Below are 23,412 nucleotides of genomic sequence, written 5' to 3' on the forward strand. Positions count from 1 at the left end.
GCAAGTGTACGGACGAATAGGACAACATCAAACTATTTTAGACTGCACCAGGGTATGAGACAGGGATGCCCCCTCTCCCCACTGTTGTTTGCGCTGGCTATAGAGCCGTTGACAATTGTTCTGAGAGCCTCGGGGGGCTGGAGAGGACTGGTCCGGGGGGGGTGGAGCACAGGGTTTTGCTCTATGCGGATGATCTGCTTCTGTACGTTTCGGACCCAATAGAGGGGATGGAAGAAATCATGAGGACTCTAGGGGAATTTGGCCGGTTTTCAGGGTATAAGCTTAATATGGGAAAGAGTGAGATGTTTGTGGTCCAGGCGAGGGGACAGGACAGGCGACTGGGAGAGCTGCCATTTAGGTTAGTAGAGGGAAGCTTTAGGTACCTAGGCATCCAAGTGGCGCGGGAATGGGACCGGCTGCATAAATAGAATCTGGCCCGGCTGGTGGACCAAATGAAGGACGATTTTCGGAGATGGGACGCGCTTCCTTTGTCTCTGGTTGGGAGGGTGCAAACGGTGAAGATGATGGTCCTCCCAAGATTCTTATTTTTATTTCAGTGTCTCCCCATCTTTATTCCGCGGTCCTTTTTTAAGCAGGTCAACAGAGTGATCACGGGTTTCGTCTGGGCGGGCAAGACCCCGCGAGTAAGGAAGGTAATGCTTGAGCAGAGTCGGGGAGAGGGGGCTGGCGCTGCCAAATTTTAGCAACTATTACTGGGCGGCTAATATAGCCATGATCAGGAAGTGGGTGGTGGGGGAGGGGTCGGCATGGGTGCGTATGGAGGCGGCTTCATGTAAGGGCACCAGTTTGGAGGCGTTGGTAACTGCGCCTCTGCCGTTTCCGCCGGCATGGTACTCCATTAGTCCAGTGGTGGTGGCGGCCCTGAGAGTTTGGGGTCAGTGGAGGCGGCATGTGGGAGCAGTGGGAGCATCGGTCTGGGCCCCAATCTGTGATAATCACCAGTTTGCCCCGGGGAGTATGGACGGGGGGGTTCCGGTTATGACAGATAGCGGGGATTGAAATAGAGGGAGCTTTCCGGGTCTGAGGGCGTTGGAGGAAAAGTTTGGGTTGGCGAGGGGAAACAAATTCAGGTATCTGCAGGTGCGGGACTTCCTTCGTAAACAGGAGTCAATCTTCCCGCTCCTGCCGCTAAGGGGGATTCAGGACAGGGTAGTTTCCAGAGGGTGGGTAGGAGAAGGGAGCATCTCTGACATTTACAAGGAACTTATGGGGTCAGAGGAGATGGGAACCGAGGAGCTGAAGCACAAGTGGGAGGAGGAGCTGGGAGGTGAGATAGAGGATGGTCTATGGGCGGACGCATTAAGTAGAGTCAATACGTCTGCAACATGTGCCAGGCTCAGCCTGATACAATTTAAGGTTGTTCACCGGGCTCACATGACAGTCGCCCGGATGAGCAGATTCTTTGGGGTGGAGGACAGGTGTGCAAAATGTGCGGGAGGACCGGTGAACCATGTCCACATGTTTTGGACATGTCCAAAGCTTAGGGGATTTTGGCAGGGGTTTGCAGATGTCATGTCCACGGTGTTAAAAACAAGGATGGCGCTGAGTCCAGAGGTGGCGATTTTCAGGGTGTCGGAAGACCCGGGAATCCAGGAGGAGAAAGAGGCAGACGTTCTGGCCTTTGCTTCCCTGGTAGCCCGGAGGCTGATACTATTAGCTTGGAGGGACTCAAAGCCCCCGAAGTTGGAGACATGGCTATCAGACATGGCTAGCTTTCTCTGTTTGGAGAAGATCAAGTTCGCCTTGAGAGGGTCACTGTTCGGGTTCGCCCGGAGGTGGCAGCCGTTCATCGACTTCTTTGTGGGAAATTAATCGTCAGCAGACCGGGGGGAGCGGGGGGGGAGTAGTTTAGATTAGAGTAGGCGGTCAATAAGGGTGGGACCTGTATGAGAGGTAAATGGTTTGCACTATGTTTATGGTTTCATGTATATTGTTTACTTTGTGTTGTCACTATACCAAAAATACCTCAATAAAATGTTTATTAAAATAAAAGAAAGTTTAAAAAAGAATAATAATATTTAAAGCAGAACAGTCTTGCCTCAGGACAAGGAGGAAGCTAAAACATGCCAGGTGAACCAGCTTTTTGAAGATATTCAGCCAGAGTCTGAAGGGGTTCCAACAGGAGTCCAAATCTATTCTCTAAAGCAAATATTACTCTGTGTCGTACTGATTTTATGCTGGATTGAAAGCTGTATATTCATTTTTCTGTTATTTAATGGGGAATTGAGTAGTAGTGTTTAAGGGGTATTTATTGTAAGCTGTATTTTTCAGGTGTGAGATTAAAGAGTTTAACATTGTATTCATAATAAAGCTTCGTTTGAAAAACAACAAATCTCTATTTCTTCATGCACTCATTCCTGGAGTGAATCATCCTTTCCACGTAGTCTTATAAACTACACTATTGAGGTTTTTTGTCTCGTATCATAGCCACTGTTGAGGTCTGGTCTGGGATCACAATACATTTGGGAGCTCGTCCAGGATTTTAAGTATAGTTCCTTGTTTGGCTTGGGGTACTGAACTTAAATAAATGTGTGTGTGTGTGTGTGTGAAATGATTGTATTCTTTCAGGTTTTGAAATTTAAATAGGGAGTGAATGGAATTGGCTCTTTCAGTTGTAAACAATTTCCTGGGTGTGGAATAGATTACTCTGGATGGTTTACAAAGGGAAACTAAAGCAAAACTTTTGGGTTTGGTGGAGAAGCTGCAGTTAATTTTATCTAAAGGGGTGAGGAACGGAGAGATAATATAAACAGTAGTTCGATATTTAAATTAGCCAGAAACACAGCCTGAATCATTAGAATTCAATTACGAATAGAAGTGAAGAAATTGGAAATAGAAGCAAAAGAAAATGAGAGATTTACAATGGCAGAAGAAAAGGAGTGATTGGCAATAGTAGAAGAAAATTTAAAAAAGAGGGCTTTTCAAAAGGAAATGGAAAAGATGAAGATTGAGGTAGAAATGGGAAGGTTAGCAAAGGAAGAATGGTATAAGGACAAAGAGAGAGAATTTGAACTTTGGAAACTTGTACTGCATGGAGAACATCAATTTAAAAAGTTGGAATTAAAGATAAAATGTGGAAGCCTTTTTCATCTTATTGGAGAAATTGAATTGGCCAAAGATCATGTGGATATTATTGGTTCAAAAACAGCTGGTAGATAGAGCTAGTGAAGTGTTTGCATTACTATCAGAGGAGGTATCTGGGGATTATGATGAGATGAGACAAAACATATTAAGTGCATATGAACTAGTGCCAGAAGCCTACAGACAAAAGTTTAGAAATCTAAAGCAAGAACCAGGTCAAACATATATAGAATTCAAAAGAATTAAACAAAATATGTTTGATAGGTGGAAAAGAGCACTAAAAATAGACCAAACGTATGACACTCTTAGGGAAATAATTATCTTGGAGAAATTTAAAGATTCACTTCCCGCAGTAGTGAAACTCATGTGGAAGATCAAAGAGTTAAAACTGCTAGATAGGCAACATAAATGGCAGATAATTTTGAATTGGTTCATAAAGCAAAGTTTTGTTTTCAACATCAATTTCAATCTGAAGAATAGAAACTAGAGAAATGAGAAATTCACAGAAGGTGAATGCAAAGGAAGTTCAGTTAGTGATGTTAAGGAGAGTGTGAATCAGAGTAAAGGAAACTTATTATAGTAGTAGAGGTAAGGAAACATAAGTGTTTTCATTGTAATAAAGTTGGACATGTGTTTCAGTGTTGGTGGCTTAAGGAGAATACTGGGAAAACAGACTCAGTAAAACAGGATAAGCCAGTGGGGTTTATTAAAGAGGGAAGAAAAGCTAATGTCCCAGTGGAAGAGGTGCAACAGAGTGTACAAACTGTTCAGAGGTTGGTGGATAAGCAGGTAACAGAACTTTTTAAGGATTTTATTTCTGAGGGTAAGGTTTACTCATGTGTATAAGGCAGAGTAGGCAAAGAGATTGAGCTCTTAAGGGATACAGGAGCAAGTCAATCTTCAATGGGAAGAGTTAAGGAGATATGTAGCTTGGAAGGAGTATTGCCAGAAAAGGTGGCAACATGTGGAATTAGCAGTGAGAGCAGTGGTGTGCCACTATGTAAGGTAAAGTTAGAGAGTCAGGTGAAAAGTTGTGAAGTGATAGTAGGAGTAATATAAAAATTACCCTTTTCACAATTTATCCTAGGTAATAATATCGCTGGATCACAGGTGGGAGTGCAGTTTACTATGATTGAAAAGCCATTGGAAAGTTAAACAACTGAGATGTTGAAAGAAGTATATCCTGGTATGTTACCTGATTGTGTGATAACAAGATCACAAAGCCACAGGTTGAGACAGGAGAACTTGAGGAGTACCAATAGAGAGGCTGAGGTTCAGTTGATAGAAACCATGTTTGATCAAATGGTTGATAAAGAACAAGAGCAGGTGGTGGATGAAGTGGATATCTTTAGTTCAACAAGTTGGTTGATTTACAGCAGAAAGATTCAGAGATAAAGCAGTTGTATCAAAAGCATATACGGAAATGGAATCTGAGTGTACACCAGAATGTTATTACATTAGAAATAATGTATTAATGAGAAAATGAAGACTTTTATATATTCAACAATGTGGAATGGGCAGAGGTTCATCAATTAGCATTACTGGTAGGTTAAATAAAGGAGGTTTTGTTGGTAGCGCATGAGGTTCCAGTGAGGGTTATTTGGGAGTAAGGAAAACTCAAGCACAAATACAAAAAATATGCCATGCTGATTTTAAGATAGATTGAGAGCTGTATGTTTCATTTCTCGTTGTTTAATGGGGAATTGAGTAGTAGTGTATAAGGGGTAATTGTAAGCTGTTCTTTTCGGGTGTGAAGGTACAGAGTTTAATATTGTATTCATAATAATATGGGTTTTTTTAAATACCAAATCTCTATTTCTTCATGCAATCTCTCCTGGAGCGAATCATTCTTTCTGCAATCTTATAAAATAAACTATTAGGATTGCTAAATTGCCCCTTAGTATCCAAAGATGCGTGGTTAAATGGGGTTGTGGGGATAGGGTGGGGGAATGGCCCTAGGTAGGGTGTTCTTTCAGAGGGTCTGTGCAGATTTGATGGGCCGAATGACCTCCCTCTGCACTGTTGGGATTCTATGAAAGGATCGGATTTTTGTTCGGTGAAGGTGTGGCGGGGTAGGGATCAAAGGCGGGTGAATAAAATTGGGTTATAGGCCAGCCATGCTATCCTTGAATGGCACAGCAGGTTTGAGGGGCTGAATGGTCAGTGTATAGTTAACCCCAGCCTTTGTTATTATCAACTCAAATCACTCAATCCACCCTATGTATTTAGCTTAAGCGTTTTATGTTACACTTACACATGGGTCACAACGATAAAGTGAGTTAGGTCCGTTGGCTGAGATAAGGTTGTAACATAAATAATCCTAATTATTCAGTCGCCGCCTTCAGGGGGAATGCTGTTAAAAACCCAGCACTAAAATCAAAGCGAGTACATATCATTGTCCAACGTCAGGGGTTCGTCTATAAATTGACTGTTCGCATATTCCCAGTGTTGAACGCTAACGCAGTTCTAAATGTTTCAATTCATGCTTCTTGGAGTACAATGGAGGCTCTTGAAGATACAAAAGAAACAAGCATTTGTTGCGATTTAACAGAGGGCATGGGTCAAACGCGATTCCAGTGACATTCACAGGCTTCACGCAACTGCTGCATGGCGCCGAGGCGACCGCCAGGTGGCGGCAGCTGTCCGATGAAAGGCGGCCAGCGCCAAGCTGACCGACAGCAGAAATCCCTGTGACTCGCTGCTGGCTGCCTGTAGCTGCAAGGGATGTTTTAAAGGTGACGTCGGAGGCTTGTGCAGGGTATATGTTTCTTCTGAGGACCATGAACGTTTTTAGAGTGTTCGAATCCGTTGTAAATGGGAAAGAGAGAAAATAAAACCCCGAGCAGAGAATAATGAGATCCTGACAGAACCTCAGTAACACCTTTCCCTAAATTAGATTTTTTTTTAATCTGAGCGATTCGATCAATAGAGCTGCAGTAAAAATAAGCTTAAGGACCTTGCCACCCAATGAGGAGGCCATCCGGCCCGTCATGCTCGTTGTCTTCCCCCGTTTCCTTGCGCGTGTAGGATCTGTACATTTCACTGAGGGATCCTCATTAAGTCAATGGTGACCTCTCGCTTGCGAGCTGTGGGGTTGCAAAGCTGCAGCTCTTGGCTGCTTGGCCAGTGCCCGGGCAATTCTGAGGCTGGTTGAGGGATGTCCTATACTGGGGGGGGGGGGCGCCTGTTTATTTGCCCTGTGTTTACACACAACCTGAGCTCTGCCCTGCCCTGTCCTGTGCCTGACAGAAATCCGCCCCCCTCCCCTGTACCCGGCACACAATTTGAGCACAGAAACCCCATTGTATAATAGACACATGGAGCACAAAGAGCCAGGCTGTACTTGCTGCTTCAGGTATCCCAGTTGTGACTGAGGGAAAACACATTTAATTGGGGGCGGGGTGAAAGATCGTGTAACAGTAAGGAATGCGTAATTGTGCAAATGCCTCTCTCTCTCTCGCACACACACACGGTTAGGCGGGTGGATTTCTCCGTCCACGGTAGACGAGCAAGGAAGTATTGTAGAGACAGGATAGGCCCTGTCCGGCCTCCCTTCCCTCCCTGTGGCTGTATTCTCTGCACCAGAGACTTCCTCATGGCCCATGAAACACAATCCCCCCCCCCCAATCAGAGTGAGTGACAGGGCCTCCGAGTAGTGACCTTCAGAATGGGAGTCATAAACATGTTCAAAGATTCGGTTCTGCTGAGGGTCCCGGTAGGCTTTTAGGATGGGCGCCCCCCTCCCCCACCCCACACCCAGGCATTGCCTCAAGTCGCTGCCCAGATACAAATGCGGCGAGAGACGCCCATGGTGAAATAATTACCCATCCCTGTGCAAAGTGAACGCTGGAACGCAGAGGGGACGTTGCCAACATTGATTCTATATTGCTGTTTCTGTTGTATGTCTGGGTTTTTTTTAATGTGTGAAATTGAAACAATTCAATTGCTCAGAGTCAGGAGTATGACTGGAAACTCCTCTATGGACATCAGGAGAAGCCGAGTGGGAAACTGTGGCTTGGATCTCGTCACGCGTGAAGATGTTTACATTGCATTGCTTCAAACCTCAGGATATTGTTTTGATGATCGCTGTGTTGTTCTTCCTGTTTGAGTGTGTGCATTTGGGGAGGGCGGCGTTATATTTCCCATGAAGTGTCTTCCCGGTCGGTCTGAGATCCCTTTGTCTCATCCCTCCCTGATCAACATGCGGATGACATCTTGGTGAATGTTGTGGTGGACTCGGGGAGAGCTGGTTAACATTTGTACCATCATCAGTGTGCATCAGAAATCAGCCCCAGTCCAACTTATCACCGACGAATCGGGACAGTTTTGGTGGAATATCACTAATATTTAAGGGTAATAACGTGGAACCGGGAATGGAACATTCGCTTCCCTTCGCCTCCGGGACATTTCGAAACAAAGGAGGGGGGGGGGGGGGGCACCTAACCAGGCTGGAACTCTGAAATACATTTGCGTTGTTCAAAGGAACAATTCCCCCCATTTTGCAGTTTTTCAAAAACTGTCTTTGAGGTTTATGCAGAAATACACCAGTTAGTGTGTCAAAACCAATCTGAGGTATGAGCTGAAAGATCGGAATAACAGACAGACGTGGACCTTCAGGTATATACAAAACAGATTTAACAACGATATTGCAACCCGCATGCACACACAATGATATTTCCTTTGCAGACGAATGATGGATTCTATTCACAAATATACAGTGTTGCTGCTGACGTCTCTGCAAAAGTATTGACTGCAGGATCCCAATGATTGGGTTCTTGTTTAATGATTCCCGTATCGGTTGTAAAAGTCTAGTAATGGCAATGTCGGCTTTACAAACAAATTTGAAACTACTGCTAGTGTCGTCATAAAACTCACCTTGGTTAGAACTCAATTTGCTTTTGGAATCATTGACGCGTGTAATTTGCAACAGATTTGTCCCTGCCGCCTCGCTTTACAGCAGAACCCTCTGAACTCTGCCTGGGACCAGGTCTAATTAATATTCCCTGCATAAAGTCATGATTCTTTTTTTAAAATTGCACCTCAGTCATTCTCTGCTACTTCCCTGAAACAGAACAACCGATGGGCTTATTAGTGTTCCCTTCACTGAATACCAAAATGTTACAATTAGGTACTAGTCAGATCACATTTCACTGGAGTTGCGATTCCGAAAAAGAGATGTCCCTGGCCAATTTAACTGTTTACATGTTGTTTCCCGACGAGTTCATTCGCCCCCATGAGTTACAATTGAATTCATATCCTTCCTAACATTAATCTTTAAAAATATTCCAAAAGTTATTTAGTGTTGCATTCAACGATTCTGCCTCCTAATATTTATGGGCTGGAACAGGTTAATTGAAACGCGGGCGGCCCTCGGTGAGATAGACCCAACTTCGAACTTACATTGTCGATTAATATTCAGCCCGAGCAATATTGTTTAAGGATGTCCAGGAAGTGTAAATGAGCAAGTGCCCCACTGTCAACATGTTGTGGACTGCTTACCTAGTTCAACTTAAAGCAGGGACAGAAAGCTGACATGTGCCATTCACTGGTACATTATTAATGTTCACTTAATTTCAGCATGGTTACTTGCAGTGGGGCTCTGCCCCCCCCCCCCCCCCCCCCCTCCACACTGAAATCCACACACATGGTCTATATGTCCCTGGTGTAACAGATGACGTCGGTTCTGTAGACCGTGTCGGCAAATAGATGGAGCAATGCATTGGCGGTAGAGTTATTCCGCCATTGCTTTCTAGCAGGAAGCCATGGCACAGCACAAGCTTGTGAAGTGAGTGCTAATTCGTCGCAATTGTGCAGGTCTGCTTGTGTATCGATCGAAAACTATCCTGAATAAAATAAATGTCCAAGTTAAAGTAAGGGGCATTCTGTAAGCGAGGAGCCAAACAGCAGCCTGTGCTGCAGAAAAAAAGTGTCTGGTTAGATGGAGTTCATTTGAACGCCTCGAGGATCACGTGGCAGGTCCCGGTTTGACATGAAACAACAGCAATGGCAGAGCTTTGAGAGCAACGCGCATATTTGAAAAGGGATGTTATTTTTGGGAAGAAAAGTGCTTATTGTACACTTACGAAAATGTTGACCCATTTAAAGGGCAGCTTAGACATACATTTCTAATAAATGTGGGAGAAGGCTGCCAGCTCTCTGCTCAATGTGACGGCTGTTTTGTCTCCACCATCTCGCTGCAAAATAATCCGGGTAGGTTCCTGTGAGCCTTTGTGTTTGCTCCGGGAGATGTTGGCTGAACGGATCGAGTTACAACTTTCATTTCCTGAAATGTTTGAGGGGACATCCAGTGTTTTATCCTCAAATCAGGCAGACCCACGAGCTCGTGTTTCACAGCCTGTCAATCAGCTGTCAGCGAACAAATGGCCCTTTTTTTTAAGAGTGGGAGATGGAGATCTACCTGTTATTCATGACCTTTTAACAGGTGATCGCTCACCGTAAGAACAGGTAGTAATAATGATTTAGCTTGTCCCTTGTTTCCTCTTTTAAAAAATGCTGGTAAGTGAACACTATCCCTTCCCTCCCCCTGTTTTTGAGCTCTTTCAGACAGATGCATACATCAATTGTAAGTCAATACCTCTTTTGTTTAGAAAACTCTGGCCATTCATAAAACACCCGGTGATTTCAAATAGCACCGATTTTTCAATAAATCCTTTGTTTAAAAAAAGTCCCATAAGAAACATTTGTCTTGAAACAATAAACTTTTCGTCCCATTTAGTAAATCAGATATGTTGGTGAAAAAAAGGGCATTAGTCCTGTGGAGATTTAGCATATCATCTCCGCACAGAATCAGCTTGCCTTTTCAGTTCTCAACTTCCTTAATCATTTTTTTCTGCAATGTTATCCTTATTGAGGCACTTCCTATGGAATCATAGATAGCGATCAGAGTCTATTCTCTCTAATTCTGGATTTTATCCGGCACAAAATTACTGTTTAGCTAGAACATATGTTTGGTATTTAATTCCTGCCAAATAGACGTTAAAAATTAAAATCCTCAACTAAATCCAACTGGGGAATGGGTAGGAAAGAGAAAATTGTCGGCAACGGTGACACCGCTTTTTCAGCATCCTCTCTACATAAAGCAGGTCGGTGCCCGGATTTGTCGCGTTGATTAGTCCCGCCTGCCTGCAGGAAAATTAATCGGTCGCCTCCAAAAGAAAAAGTTGTCAGCAAACTCAGGTCTACCGCTGGAAACTAAATTTATTTGTCAGTATTTCAAGCTGAGCCGAAGTAGACATGAATAATTTCAGGTTTGCAGACCGACTTTGAGGAAACCCACAGCAGCTCTGCATTAACCGGGGTGAACTCTAAAACACCATTACCTTAAAACTGAACCAGAATACATATAGAACCAACACGCAAATACTTTCACAAGTGAAGAAGAGAGTGACATTGCTGCATTTCGTTTTCATATCCATTTACAGGATGTGGGCTTTGTTGGCTGCCCATCTCCTATGTGCCCTCTCATTTCACAGAGAGCCAACCACATTGGTCTGTGTCACATGTAGGCCAGACCGGGTAAGGACGGCAGATTTCCTTCCTTCAAGAAACCAGATGGGTGTTTCCAACAATATGCACCTTGCAACATATTTCTGGCTTCTGAGTGTATTCCTCAATTGTGACACTAGAAATAGATTATTATTAATTGCAGAAATGTTCTGCTGCCCAATGAATGTAACGAATAGCACCTTCATAACCATGCTATTCCCCTCTGATATATCCCCTCAACGCCCTTTAAGTCAGTAACCAATATGTTTCATCCAAGGTTGTCGCAGCATAAGCATCTTTCTATTTGCTACGATGAATTAGAATTTAATTGTTTCAAAAAAATCACTTCGTAAATAAAACCACCCGCATTCCTTTTCTCAGTGTATCTGGGGTTTTTTACAGGTTGGGGGTGTGCAGACAATACATATAATCCTTACACAGTTCCCTGGAGCAGTGCGCCATTCAGACAGAGCGACGGGAATGTGCAGATCTCTCAGTGGAGAATTTAGCGAGGGAAGAGGCACCGTCCCATTAGCTGAGTGTTAGTTATTTACTGCCTGTTTTTTTTTTTTGGTGAATTGAGTTCTCCACCGGTTAGGGGATTTCTACTTGACATTTGGGTGTGGGGCGGACAAATTTGACGGAACGCCCTTTTAATCCAGCTACAAGTGAGGATTAAATCTATGCGCACATTCCAGCCACTCTCTTCCTGAGTTCATTGTCTTTGTTGCTACATGACATTGGAAGCTGCACCGCTCTCCTGTCTGCCGCACCAGCTCGCCTCAAGTTTCATCCTTCTCGCGGCTCCTGCATTTTTCACCCCCCCCAAAAATCAATATTTCGAGTAAGGGAAGTATCGGGAAACTGCATGGTCTTTCGATTTCTCGGAAAAGCAAGTAAGAAAGAAGGTCGAAGGTAGTCCTACACCCCCACCCCTCCATCTTTAATTAAATACATTTAAAATATATATAACTGCACCGTTTTTGCACAGCCCGACTAAAATATTAGCAACTAGATTGCATTAGCAAATAATTGATATCTGATCTTTTAACTTATGATCGAAGACAGGTCTGTCCGGGGCACTGATGTGTGTGGACTAATCCATGCATTTAGAGCTGCATTAACTTCAGCCGGTTATTTCAGCAGAGTGGACCACCTTGGTGGGAGGTGAAAGTAGGTTTGGCTGCAGGTGGATCTTCAATGGCACAGCCGCGGCACCCATTCACCCTACTCATGTTGCATTTCTCTTTTAAAAACCTTCGCATTGGGCGAATTTGCAACATTTCTGATCTTATGCTTGGAAGTGTGCTTGTGTGCTACATACACCTCGTTGACTCCTGTGACTTTCACAGTGCTGCATAATGTTTTCCCTTTGAGAAAGCATCGCAAGAAGACCTGAGCAACCCTACTCCCTTGTTAAGGGCCACAATCTCATTAAAACGCCCATTTTGCCGATGCTCCTGCAGAAAAAGCGCGCATTTGTCCTGAATGTCATGTTCCAGGTTCGACACACCGCAACACTGACCCTGCGCACCCCCCCCCCCCCCCCCAACCTCTCTCTCTCTCTCTCTCTCCCCCCCCCCCCCCCCCCCTCCACACACACACAGGAACAAACATCCTGCCATGCAGCATGACTTCAGGGCGGGGGAAGCAATGTTGCCCTAACCTTCAAACGATCGTTGGGGCTTGTCAGAGGTCTGTAGTCACTCCTACTTTAATCGGTCAATCGGATTGGGAAACATGTGGTGATGGAGTATATTCTGGAGGATCTCTGCCAAGGGGGAGATAGAAATAACTCCTGGACAGGGCACTCATCCGTTACTGATACAGGAAGGAACATCACTACTTTGAGAGCAGCTGGGTGCCCTTGCATTATTATTGGTTTTAGTAAACCGCGGCAAAGGAATTTAGAGCATTAATTTCCCATCTGCAGCCCTGAGCTATCCTGTTAATCGAGCATTTCTTTCAAGCGAAAAGTACTAAAATCAGCCGAGACTGTCCATGTATAACCGGGCAACTAAACAGTAATTCAGGTGTCCCGATAGACGGGGTTGCTGCTGCGATTTAATGCACCACCTCATCTAATTATCCAACATAAATCATAAACTTCCCCTTCAACGCCTTCATTTTGAGTCTCCCCTTTGCTGCTCATTTTTACCAAGAACAGGGGGATGTGGTGCACAGCTCTTTCGACGTAACCAATGTTTGGCAATTCCTTTCTCTATAACTTGTCCTTGTTCCCATTTTTCTAGAAGCTGAGTGAAGCTATCCCCAACCCGCCTGGTTCTGGGGGACCCCCACCCGCAGGATGAGGCTCCCACTTCAAGTCAATGTGACTAACATTTTGTGTGCCTGTGAAATGTGCTGGAACATGACCGCCCCGGATTGGCAATGCATCATTAGAGGACCATTCATTATTTAATAACGTAAAGCAAGCGCAGAAAGTCTGACATTTTTTTTTAGAAATACCCTATTTCAGTGTTCTGTGAGATTATCGATGACCCTTTCCTGTAGATTTTAGAACGTTGGGTATCCCTTTGATCGGCCTGAAGGTTCATTAATTAAATTAGAACATTAATTAAAACTTAGAAAATGTCTGGTTATAATATATTTATGTATATTTCGTATTTGTGAAAGCAAAGTGAAAGGAACATTATGTATTGTTTAATAAAACGCCTTTGCTTTAATGTCTGCCCCAATCATTTGACAATTCCGATTGAGTATTTGTCAGTTTCTATTCCCCTCTGATTAATTGTCTCGACTACCTAAATGGGTCATCTTCTGCATTCTAATTCCCAAATCACGTTGTGCACAATATTGTGTTGCTCAAATCACATTGCAGTCGAATGCTGCCTAACAACGTGACAGAGTGATGTCTCAGAAGGAGCCATAGCAGCTCGCTGGCCCACCATTATCTGCCCCTACAGGAAACTCTCCACGCACAATTAGCACGTTTAAAAAGCGTGCAAGATTCAAAACGGGCCAGAAGCAAAAGAGGAAGGTCAAGGGTAAGAGAAAAAAAGGGGGGGGGGGGGGGGAGTCAGAAAACAAAGTGACACACAAGGAACAACGGAACCAAAACACTCTGGGCAACTTGAATATGGCTACAAGAGTCGCTACAAGAGTCCCCAAATGGCGCACCCAGAAAACGCTAAACTTTCCATTAAAATAACCTTATCAGCTGAACCAGTCTGATATTAGCTTCCAGGCTAAGGCCAGCTCTCAATCGCCCAGACTGCCCTGTGTGTGTGTGTGTGTGTGTGAGGGAGGGTTGAGGGGGAGGCGGGGAGAGAGAGAGAGAGAGAGAGAGTGTGAGAGAAGCCCTCGAATCAAGTATAAAATCTTGGTGGGAGATAAGAGTGTTGCAAATTCAGTGCAGGGTACAGGGGGATATCCATGCCCCAAACCATTGGTGCGCATTGCCACAGGAGATAAAGTAACGAATAAAGTAACGAAAAGTAATAGGAAAGAAAAACAAGGTGACAATTGAAATTGATGTTAAACCGATGGAAGACCCAACTGTATTTCAGTGACAGGCTAACCGAAGATGTGCCTGTGTGTCTCACCACAGTGAGTCGCAGATTCGTGTAGGAAAGACTACAATCTCTTTTCAACAGTAAGATTTACATCTATCGATATAAATGAGATTATCTGACAGAATAGTTCACTTTCGTTCATGGGCCCTGAAGTTTTGTCAAGCATTTATACAAATATTTAAAAACAGATCACTTTGAAGAAGCAGCAGGCGCTGAAAGTCGTTGACTTTCCCAAGGAAGAGAGTACCCTAAGATAATACAATTTTCCTCCAATAATGTCACTTCAACTTTACTATTGGAACATTTTCCCTCGATGTGCTGTGCCTTGCTTGTTAACAGTGTACTTTTGTACAATTGGAATTCTAAAGCTCCATTCAATATTGGGGGCTGAAGGTTGGTTTTCTGTCCATCAGAAAATGATGTCCATTTCCCAGCCCACCCCAGCCGGATTTTGAAGATTGCTGTTCGATGACAGCCATATTTTGACATAGGCCGTGCAAAACGAATTTGCATTAATCAAACACGTTTCCTTCAAACATGCTTTCCACAGAAGCATTTTATCAGTCAGTGTTTCAAACAGACCTCTTTTTTTTTGTTGCATTTCTGATCATTTAAACCATGGCACATGGTATGATGCAAGCCAATGGCCTGGCGGAAGACAATAATGAGCAACTTTGTCAATTGTGATCGATTCGACCAAGGGATTAACCGTCTCCCCCTTCAGTCCTGGGATGGACCATACAGTGAAAATTAGACCTTTAAAAAAAATTCATTTAGCTGCTGTAAGCTTATTATTGCTGAGAACGGACACGATTTTGGGGCTTTAGTATTAAACACAACCTCTGTTTGCGGATTTCAATAGAGGACCTCATTTTGTGAGCACGCTTAAAATGTAAAGAAAACAAATTTGAAATCAGTGCCGAGGTGCTTCTAAAAACACAAAAGACTGAATCGAATCTCTGTAATATTTGCCACAATCTGCTCCACATTCAGCAGGCACAGTCCAGCCAGCGGCTGGTTCACATTAACTCCAGGAAATCCTCAGTCCTCTCCAAACTCGAGCTGTTCAAAACAATTACCCTCATCTCATAGAAGGCCTTTTTAGTTTCCAACAAGAAGTGTCTGGAGGCCAGTCCTTGTGTTTATTTTACATTTAGAGCAAAACTCGACCAAAACCGAATGCCTTTCGTAACCATTGGGGTATGGGGCGCTTACCGTTTGAGCTGCTATTTCAAGATTACTGCAAATAAAACGCCCTGAGTGTAACAAGATCAAAGTCACCTCGGAGCAGACCATCGTGTTGCTACACTTTCTTTACACTTAGAAGTGAAAGATGTCTAATCACAGCGTGTGTGAAAAGTAATGGTGAAAAGATCCACCAGTCAGTGGGGAAAGATTAATTTCATATATAAGTTTTGTCCTGAATTGTATTCCCAACTAAACCTCAACCCTCCATGGTTACTTTAACTAGTTTGACCAGACTATAATGTCCCTATTAAAACACTTCGCAAACCCGTTAAATCAGCTCAGAGAGAAAAAAATACTTAAAGTGAATCTCTCTTTAAAAAAATCATAAATTAATTGAAGGGGGAAACCGCAGCATCCAAGCTGAGAATCAATACAAATATTTAGTCACTGCGGGTTCTCGTTATGTTTTAGTAGCCAGAGGGTTTTTTTTGCTGTGGATATTTCTTTATTTTTTTGCCGAGTAATATGGCCTTTTAATAAATATTGGTAAACTGCTTGAGACTTTTGAAAGTGTCTGTTCTGCCCTTACTCCGATCATCCACCGCTTACTGGAGTTGTCATCAAGTGTTACCATAAACCATTCCTACAATGTCTTCACTGAAGTGATGGCTGTTGACTACAGTAGCACTTTATCCCGCCGTTTCCTCTCATTACACTAACAATGTTACAAGGTGAAAAAAGAAGTGGCGCGTTTTAAACGTGTTTGGATTTTAAGCGTAGCCCAATAAAAGTTTAAATTCTCCTTAGATCCCTCGTAGCAATTAGAGTGACTCACGCTTCACATGAGCCCCCTTCCAAGGTAAATGTATATTTTACACAAGAGCCCTGTCTAAACGGAGTCAGTCCCGAGTGAGAGAGTCTGTCCTCCAGAGGGGGTGAGATCTCCATGGCCCGAAACATACAGAATAAACATTCTGCAATCTCCAGTAAACCATAACCATATACTATCAAAAGGCATTAGCAACACGACACACGAATAAAGCACTGGGGGAGCCTACTAACAAACGCTTGTCATTGTTCTAAATATAAATTGCATTTCAATTTGGATCATAGATTTTTCTTGTACTTTACCGGAAGTTGGTAACCTGATTTGTTGCTGTGCCATTTTACTGCACAATAAAGAGAAGGCGGGGAAGCTGGGGGGCCGTAATAGTTAAAAAGTATCTCATCTCCAGCTGTTCATCTGTGGTGTAAAATTGAAAGCGCGAACTGGAGGTTATTTTAACTTTAAAAATGATTGCATGGTTGTGAATGAACCCCAGCCCACCCCCATTCAGGACATAACTGATGCAGCAAGCGGCGCATTATTAACATCTTCAACACTGATGGCGGTATATTAATGTATATATTCACCAGGACAGAGCTGCTTGGCGTGGGTGGGTGGGGGGAAGCTTTATGTTTTGTTTAGGGAAAGGTGCCGGAAGGGGTAGTGGAAGGAATAGAACAAAATGACAAATTCTCAACAGTTGGGCTATGTATTCACTTTCTTTAATTTCTACATTTTGTTAACCCATACCGAAGGATTGAAAATCTCCAGGACAACGGGAAGCAAGCTATTTTTCTGGGGCGATCCGAGTGTTCCAGGGAATAAGCTCGAAGCAAAAAAAAGAGAAATGGTCTCCCTCAGGAAGCGCGCTGGCGCGAAACTGCTGGATAACTGACTGCTGCTGACTCTTAACTCCATCGACATGGAGTCTCGACCTGGTGGGGGCTAAGGGCTTGTGGCGTGCAGTTGAAGAGTTACATTTAGAATTCGACAATTGCCCGTTGCCACTTTCAAGGGATATTGGGACATTGAGGGTGTGGGGGGGAATGTGAGTGAGAGGCGGCAATGGTGAGTGAGCGCCTAGACGCGGCTTCATTGTCCTTAACCCAGACAGATTCATATCGCCCGATGGTTCACCTGAGCTGTGAGTAGCGGGAGGAGCTCCTCGTCCAATCACAACCACTCCGGACAGCATTTTCTCAGAAGCAGCTGCGACGTGAATTCTGCTTTTCAGAACAAAAATGTGCAAAAGGAGGCGACATAAGCAAGCACGTGCTTTTCACATGTTTGGATTTTATTACAAACTACTTTCATGTTACTCTCCATCCACCACTAGTGACAATGTAAACTTCGAATCGCCTCTCAAGAGGAGCCTGAACCATTGCCTGACATTTGAGTGGAGGCGTTTACCTCAAGGTTCCACACCGTTCATCCTAGCCCATCTCTCATCTCAGATTCACCACCAGTAAATCTCAGGGAAGGCAAACGGATTGGAAAACGACAGCTAATCCAGGTTGGTTCTGACAGATGCAACAGTATAGGCCGGACACTGGGTTTTTTTTTTGCCCCATTTGCAACGTCCTTGATGCAGTGGAGAGAGTATAAAGATTTAGAAGAGCATTAAGTGAGTTATCGAGCCTCTCAGCAGTTCATGAAGGCGGGGTTTACTTTCTAATAAAGGAGAGCACCTCGCCTGTTGTTTTTTTTTCTTCACAGATTAAGTACCATCAGTTGAAATTCCAGAACTTGGACAAGACCTTTCAATTATTTACACAGCACCGCAGTGTCTGATTAGTTCGCAATTGGGCTGTCCAGCGGCGGTTGCCTCTTTCTTGTTTTGTTTTTACGATCCCAGATCGACCAGGCTGGACGTGAGAGTGCCGAGCAGGGAGTCCTGCAGTCCATGTGGGTGCACTGGCCCAGCGTGGCCCACTGGCGAAGGGCTGAGGCCGTGGAGAGAGAAGGTGGAATCGACCGATTGGTTGAGGCTCCCCGGCAGCAGCAGCACAGGGCTCCCGGAGCAGTGATCCGGGCTCTGCGGCGGTGATAACTCCTCGTCCGAACTCGACATCAGGTTTTTACCGCGGTTGATAGGGGACAACTGGTTCTGTTTATTGCCAGGAGTGTTTGTGTTTTCGTTGTTTTCCCTATTGGAACAGCAAACATAGCAAGAGCTCAAAATAAATGACCATTTGAAGACCTCGCCTATATTCAATACTCAAAACAATAAGCGCCTCCCTCCCCTCCACTCACACACACCATCATCGTCCGGTTAGAATGTGAAATTAATGCTTATTTAACTTATTCCAAGCGATTACTTCATTAACTGCGGTTTAAATCTGTACAATGTTAAATCTGCCCAGCCCGTGCCTGTATGAAGGCTGACTGCTGTGACCAGGTTCCAGGACACTGTGTTATTGACCAAGTCTCTGCAGTCTCCTCTCTAACTTACTGTTGGCAGAGATTGGTGCGGTTCCTCCGTTACCCCATGGAAAATTAAATCGAGAAAAGTGAATATCATTCCTATTGATACAGGCGATTATTTAAAATAATAAAAACGGACCTAAAACTGATTTTTTTTAAAAACACGTGTGACTATGGAATGAATCGAATGAAATACATCACTCTGCCTCATTCTCAAACCCAACAACCTGAGGATGATACACTTGACGCGGTTTTATTGGGGAGGGGGGGGGGGGATTTAATCAATCTGTCAGGAGGTGGACATTTGCTCAGCTTCCAAGAATTAATTCCCTCGCCAGGCAAGGCTGGCTGGCACCAACACTCAGGCAATATTCGCAGCAGTGTGAAGGGTCTTATTTATTTCACATTGCATTCAAAAAAAATAAAACCTTTCGGTTAATTCCGACATTATTATTTCCAGCCTAGCATTTTCTGCCCGGGGCTATACACTGTCTACGGATTACAATAATAACGTTGATAATTTCTGTTCAAAGTTTGCACCGCCACGTATTTAATGTAAATTGTGGACCTGAATAAAGACAGCGGTTCTGTTAATTGTCTGAATCCCATCTCCATTCTCCTCAATATCTATATCCCCACCCGCTATGGCTTTGTGGTGGAGGCAGATTTACTGCTGTAATGTTGGTGCTTTGCTCAGTTCCTATCGTTAGAGGAGTTAAACAGGCAGAGGTGTACCCGGCCGCTCTGAGCGGGAGTTACTCTAACCACACATTCGAGTTGGTTGCGAGTTTCAGAGGGAGGAAAGCTGCGGGTGTGTACCGCCTCCCGGCGCAGTTCCCCCCGCCCGCACACGGTACCGGGATGGCGGCTCTTACCTCTCCTTGGCCTCCGCTGCTCGGTCTCTCTGCCTCCTGTTTTTAAACCAGTTGCTGACCTGGGTGGTGGTGAGGCCGGTGGCTTCCGCCAGCTCCCGCTTCTCTCTCGGGGATGGGTAAGGGTTATGAGCGTACCACTCCCTCAGCACACCCCGCGACTTCTCCTTGAAGCAGTAACTTGTCTCTTCCCCGTCCCAGATGGTCCGGGGCAGGGGGAATTTCCGGCGGACCCGGTACTTGCCCACGGCGCCCAGCGGCCTCCCCCGCAGCTTCTCGGCTTCGATGTAATGGGCCTTCAGCCAGAGCTGCTGCAGTTTGGAGTGATTGTGGAGCGAGAACTGGTGGCTCTCCAGGATCTTGTAGAGCTCTCGGAAGTTGCCCCGGTGGAAGGCCACCACCGCCTTGGCTTTGAGGACGCTCTCGTTCTTGTGCAGGTGGTCACAGGCTGGCAGCGACCACAGGAACCTGCCCAGCCTCTCCAAGTTGCCTCCCTGCTGGAGGACTTCGCAGACACACGCCACTTGCTCCTGAGTAAAACCGAAAGAAGGCAGCAGTGACATGGCTCACTGACAGTGAGGGCGCAGTCTCCACAATCTGATCACCAAAAAACACACACACACACAGCTCGCTGAGCCCAGTAAGGGTTAACACATCCAATTGAGTCGCGGATATGCAGCGGGTGATATTCTCAGGCGCTAAGTGATAGGAGCTGGCGGCAGCACTGTGTTCCCATCCCAAGTACGCATTAATAGTGATGAGTGGCCGCTGATTGGCTGCACATCCCTCCTACCATTGCCAGAGACAAGAGCAAAGTTTTCCTAAGTGCAGGGGGCTCTGGACAACACGTCAGCATCTGAAATTCGAGAGCTTCTCAAATGTCACCTGTGGGATTGGCCCCCTTTTCAGACAAATCAATTACCTCTCGGCATTCTGAACAGCTCCATACACCCCTCTCAACTCCACCTTTTATTTGCATGGGGTTTTTTTGTGTGGGGGGGAGGGGGGTTGCTTAAGATGTAAACGCTTCGATAGTTATCGCCCTCACCTTGCCCACATTTCACAAACCTTCCCGGGGTGATTTTTAAACGGTCGCCGATGACAGGGTAACAAATATCGAAACTCGCGCGTTATTTATTTCCTTTTAAAAAAAAACCAAATCGTCTGCAAAGGAAAAAAAAATCTAAATAACGGCAGCTGATGGTTTACTTTCTGTTTGAAGTGTTTTGCTTTAGATAGTGAATAGTGGTAAGTCAGGCTTGAATACTGTATAAACATAACCCTTGCCTGAAGCTCTAACATTTACCAAAACAAGGAATACAACCTCTGAAACTATACCAGTGAGGTTTCTGTGCATTCGCCCCGTTCCCCAATGGTAGCCTGTTTGACGCCGTTTTTCTGGACAAGGGGCATTAAAGCTGCTAATTTTAAATTGCTCTTCCTGACAGAATTAACTGGCTATTTTTAATCCACTGGGCATGTGCTGTACAAGAACGCGTGTTTTTTCTCTCTAAATAACCCACATTGTCATTTCTCAGCACAGGTGGGCTCTCCAAACGGGAGGATATTGACGCGACCTCCAATCGACTTCAAGCGTTGGGAAAAGAACAGGAACATTTTCCGGAACCTTGACATTGCGTCTCTCCAGAACCCCGGTGGCAGAGGTTTATTGATTAAATCATCACAACAGTCCTTCCACGCTTCGGTTTCTGCAGAGCGCAGAGGCATCACAGACCAATCGGCCTGGTTGTTCGGATACATTCAAGCGGGAAAAGCATTGTCGCAGTTTGAAGTTGTGTGATTGGTAAATATCGCAGGGCCCAATGCGAACCCAGTTTGATCAAGGAAGAAGGATGACTCCTTTAGTTAAATGCATCCAAGTTTTGTGGTGATATACTCGCGCTGCATCTGAGACAATGAAAGGCCCGTCCGAATGCTGCTGATTGGGTTCTGCAATACCCGACACTGTGGCAGATCGGAAAGGCAGACACCCAGACCCTAACCCTAAAGGTAGGCACTTTGCTGAATGCCTCAGGGGTGAGAATGAGCCGGTTCGCTGTTACTCCGGCGATTCTGTCATGTTTCAATCCCAAAGTTAATGATGTAATGAAATGTTGGCCTAATCACTCCCATGGCCATGAACGTCAAAATGCCACCATTTAAAGATAAATATTCCTTTGATTCTTAGTACTTCACTCCCACTATCGCGGAAACATGTCAATTCAATATTATACCAGCTTCAATCCAGGCAGTTATAATTTACAGCGGGGGAGGGGGTACCCTCATAAACAAAGATTGGAAATGATATAAATGTATTTCAGGCCTAACTAAAAGGGAGCTGGCGGGAGGTGTTTCTGGGAGTCCAGAGGTAAAATCACTCAATATTTCTCCAGATTTTATTATAGTGCCTTTGTTTTCAGATTAACTGGTTGATTTTTGACAATCAAAACAGCGGGCTGTCTTAATTATCTGAAGCTGTTTTTAAACTTCAATCTTTCCTAATTTATTTGGAAGAAGCTGAAACAATTACACGTCGTTATCTGCATTGATAATCAGGATCGCTCGGTGGTCTGGGATGGTGAAGGCGAGTTTAACTGATAAAGGGATTAAGCGGTGATCTGCCAGATATCCATATTTATTTCGAATTGTTAATTCCATCAGATACAAAATTAGAAGGGAAATTGCATTGCGCTGCAATGTGACTGAGTGGCTGCTTTTCTTTCCTTATTTTAGAGTCTGAGAGGTGGGAGAGAGGGGTTAGGGAGCAGGGCTGGGTCCTGACAGCAGGGATATCTCCACTTGTGGCAGATCCTTATTGACAAGGCAGCTGCTTGGGGACCGGAACCGATCCTTAACCCCTCTCTCCAGCTCAGCGTTTACCGTAAATCACCGAAACCTCCCGCGCGTCCAACTGCTGTGCGGCTGGTTCCAAGGCACTCTTACTTGTACAAGATGACCGGCTGAGCCGTGTGGGAGATGATAGGCGTGCCTGCCCACCCTGTTTCCCTACAGTGTAACAGTGGCTACACGTCAACGTACCTCATTGACTATGAAGTACCGTGAGACGAGCTGAGGTGGTGAAAGGCACGATATCAATGCAAATTATTTATGTTCCTAAATTGCTGACTACCGTTGCGGTTTTCGAAAGCAACCCGCACGAAGACCCTCCCCCACTCCCCAAATTATAAAGCCAATGCATTATTTTCCTAGAAGCTAAAATAAAAGTTAATCAACAGATAGTGATACATTTATCAATGGAGTACAATGGGTATCAGTCTGGGGGTAATGATTATTCTTTCAGATCTAGAGGACCTAATCCGGATGTTGATTTTTATTGTTGAATTTTGACATTGGAAGGTATCCCAGTTACAGAGTGCAACTTTACCTCTTTCTACAGACTGGGTATTAAATAATACAGCAAACACTGGACTAACAATTCGGTTTCTTCCTTTTCGTGTTCAGAAGAACTCTTGTGCTTCACCTTACGTGTGTGTTAAAACTAGAAAATGTGTCTTGGAGATACTTTGTTTCGATTAAATTTGTTCTGAATCAAAGACAATCGTAACTTCCTCAGTCGTGTGAAGAATGCCAAATAATTGATAAACAATTTTAGTTTGCGTTAAGTTTCCGCTTTGTTGTGGCCGATAGCAAACGGAATGTTAAAGCCTAGTCCAACATGTCCTTGATGAAGGCACATCTCTACCGCCTGTCTAAATTGGTGCCTCCAAGTTGATGGCTTTTATAGAACCTTGTTTTTATTTAGTGAACACACTCTTGTGTCTTCCAATCTCTCTCCAACTCCAGACGCCAGGTTTTCTGATGAGAAATGAAAACGTGACACCCAGTTATATATTTTTAAGAATATAATGCTGTATATGTCCCAATAAAAATGCCAAGTTGGAAAAAAAGTGTTTTTCGCAAATTACCAAGATAAAGTTAATTACAGATATATTATTTT

General features: G+C 44.4%; 1 protein-coding gene and 1 long non-coding RNA gene across 2 annotated transcripts; one reads left to right on the forward strand and one right to left on the reverse strand.

Moving 5' to 3' along the window:
• Positions 1-17,431: 17,431 nt before the first annotated feature.
• Positions 17,432-20,359, reverse strand: LOC140403659 (homeobox protein six1-like). Its single transcript, XM_072491816.1, has 2 exons — positions 19,458-20,359; positions 17,432-18,305 (listed from the first exon to the last, which is right to left on the reverse strand). Exons 1-2 carry the CDS (start codon positions 20,015-20,017, stop codon positions 18,002-18,004), a joined length of 864 nt encoding a protein of 287 aa, XP_072347917.1. The 5' UTR covers positions 20,018-20,359; the 3' UTR covers positions 17,432-18,001.
• Positions 20,326-23,013, forward strand: LOC140403665 (uncharacterized). Its single transcript, XR_011938375.1, has 2 exons — positions 20,326-20,560; positions 20,998-23,013. It is a non-coding gene; the product is annotated as an uncharacterized lncRNA (long non-coding RNA).
• Positions 23,014-23,412: the final 399 nt, after the last annotated feature.

Source organism: Scyliorhinus torazame, chromosome 2 (assembly GCF_047496885.1).
Source record: "Scyliorhinus torazame isolate Kashiwa2021f chromosome 2, sScyTor2.1, whole genome shotgun sequence".
Taxonomy (NCBI): Eukaryota; Metazoa; Chordata; class Chondrichthyes; order Carcharhiniformes; family Scyliorhinidae; genus Scyliorhinus; species Scyliorhinus torazame.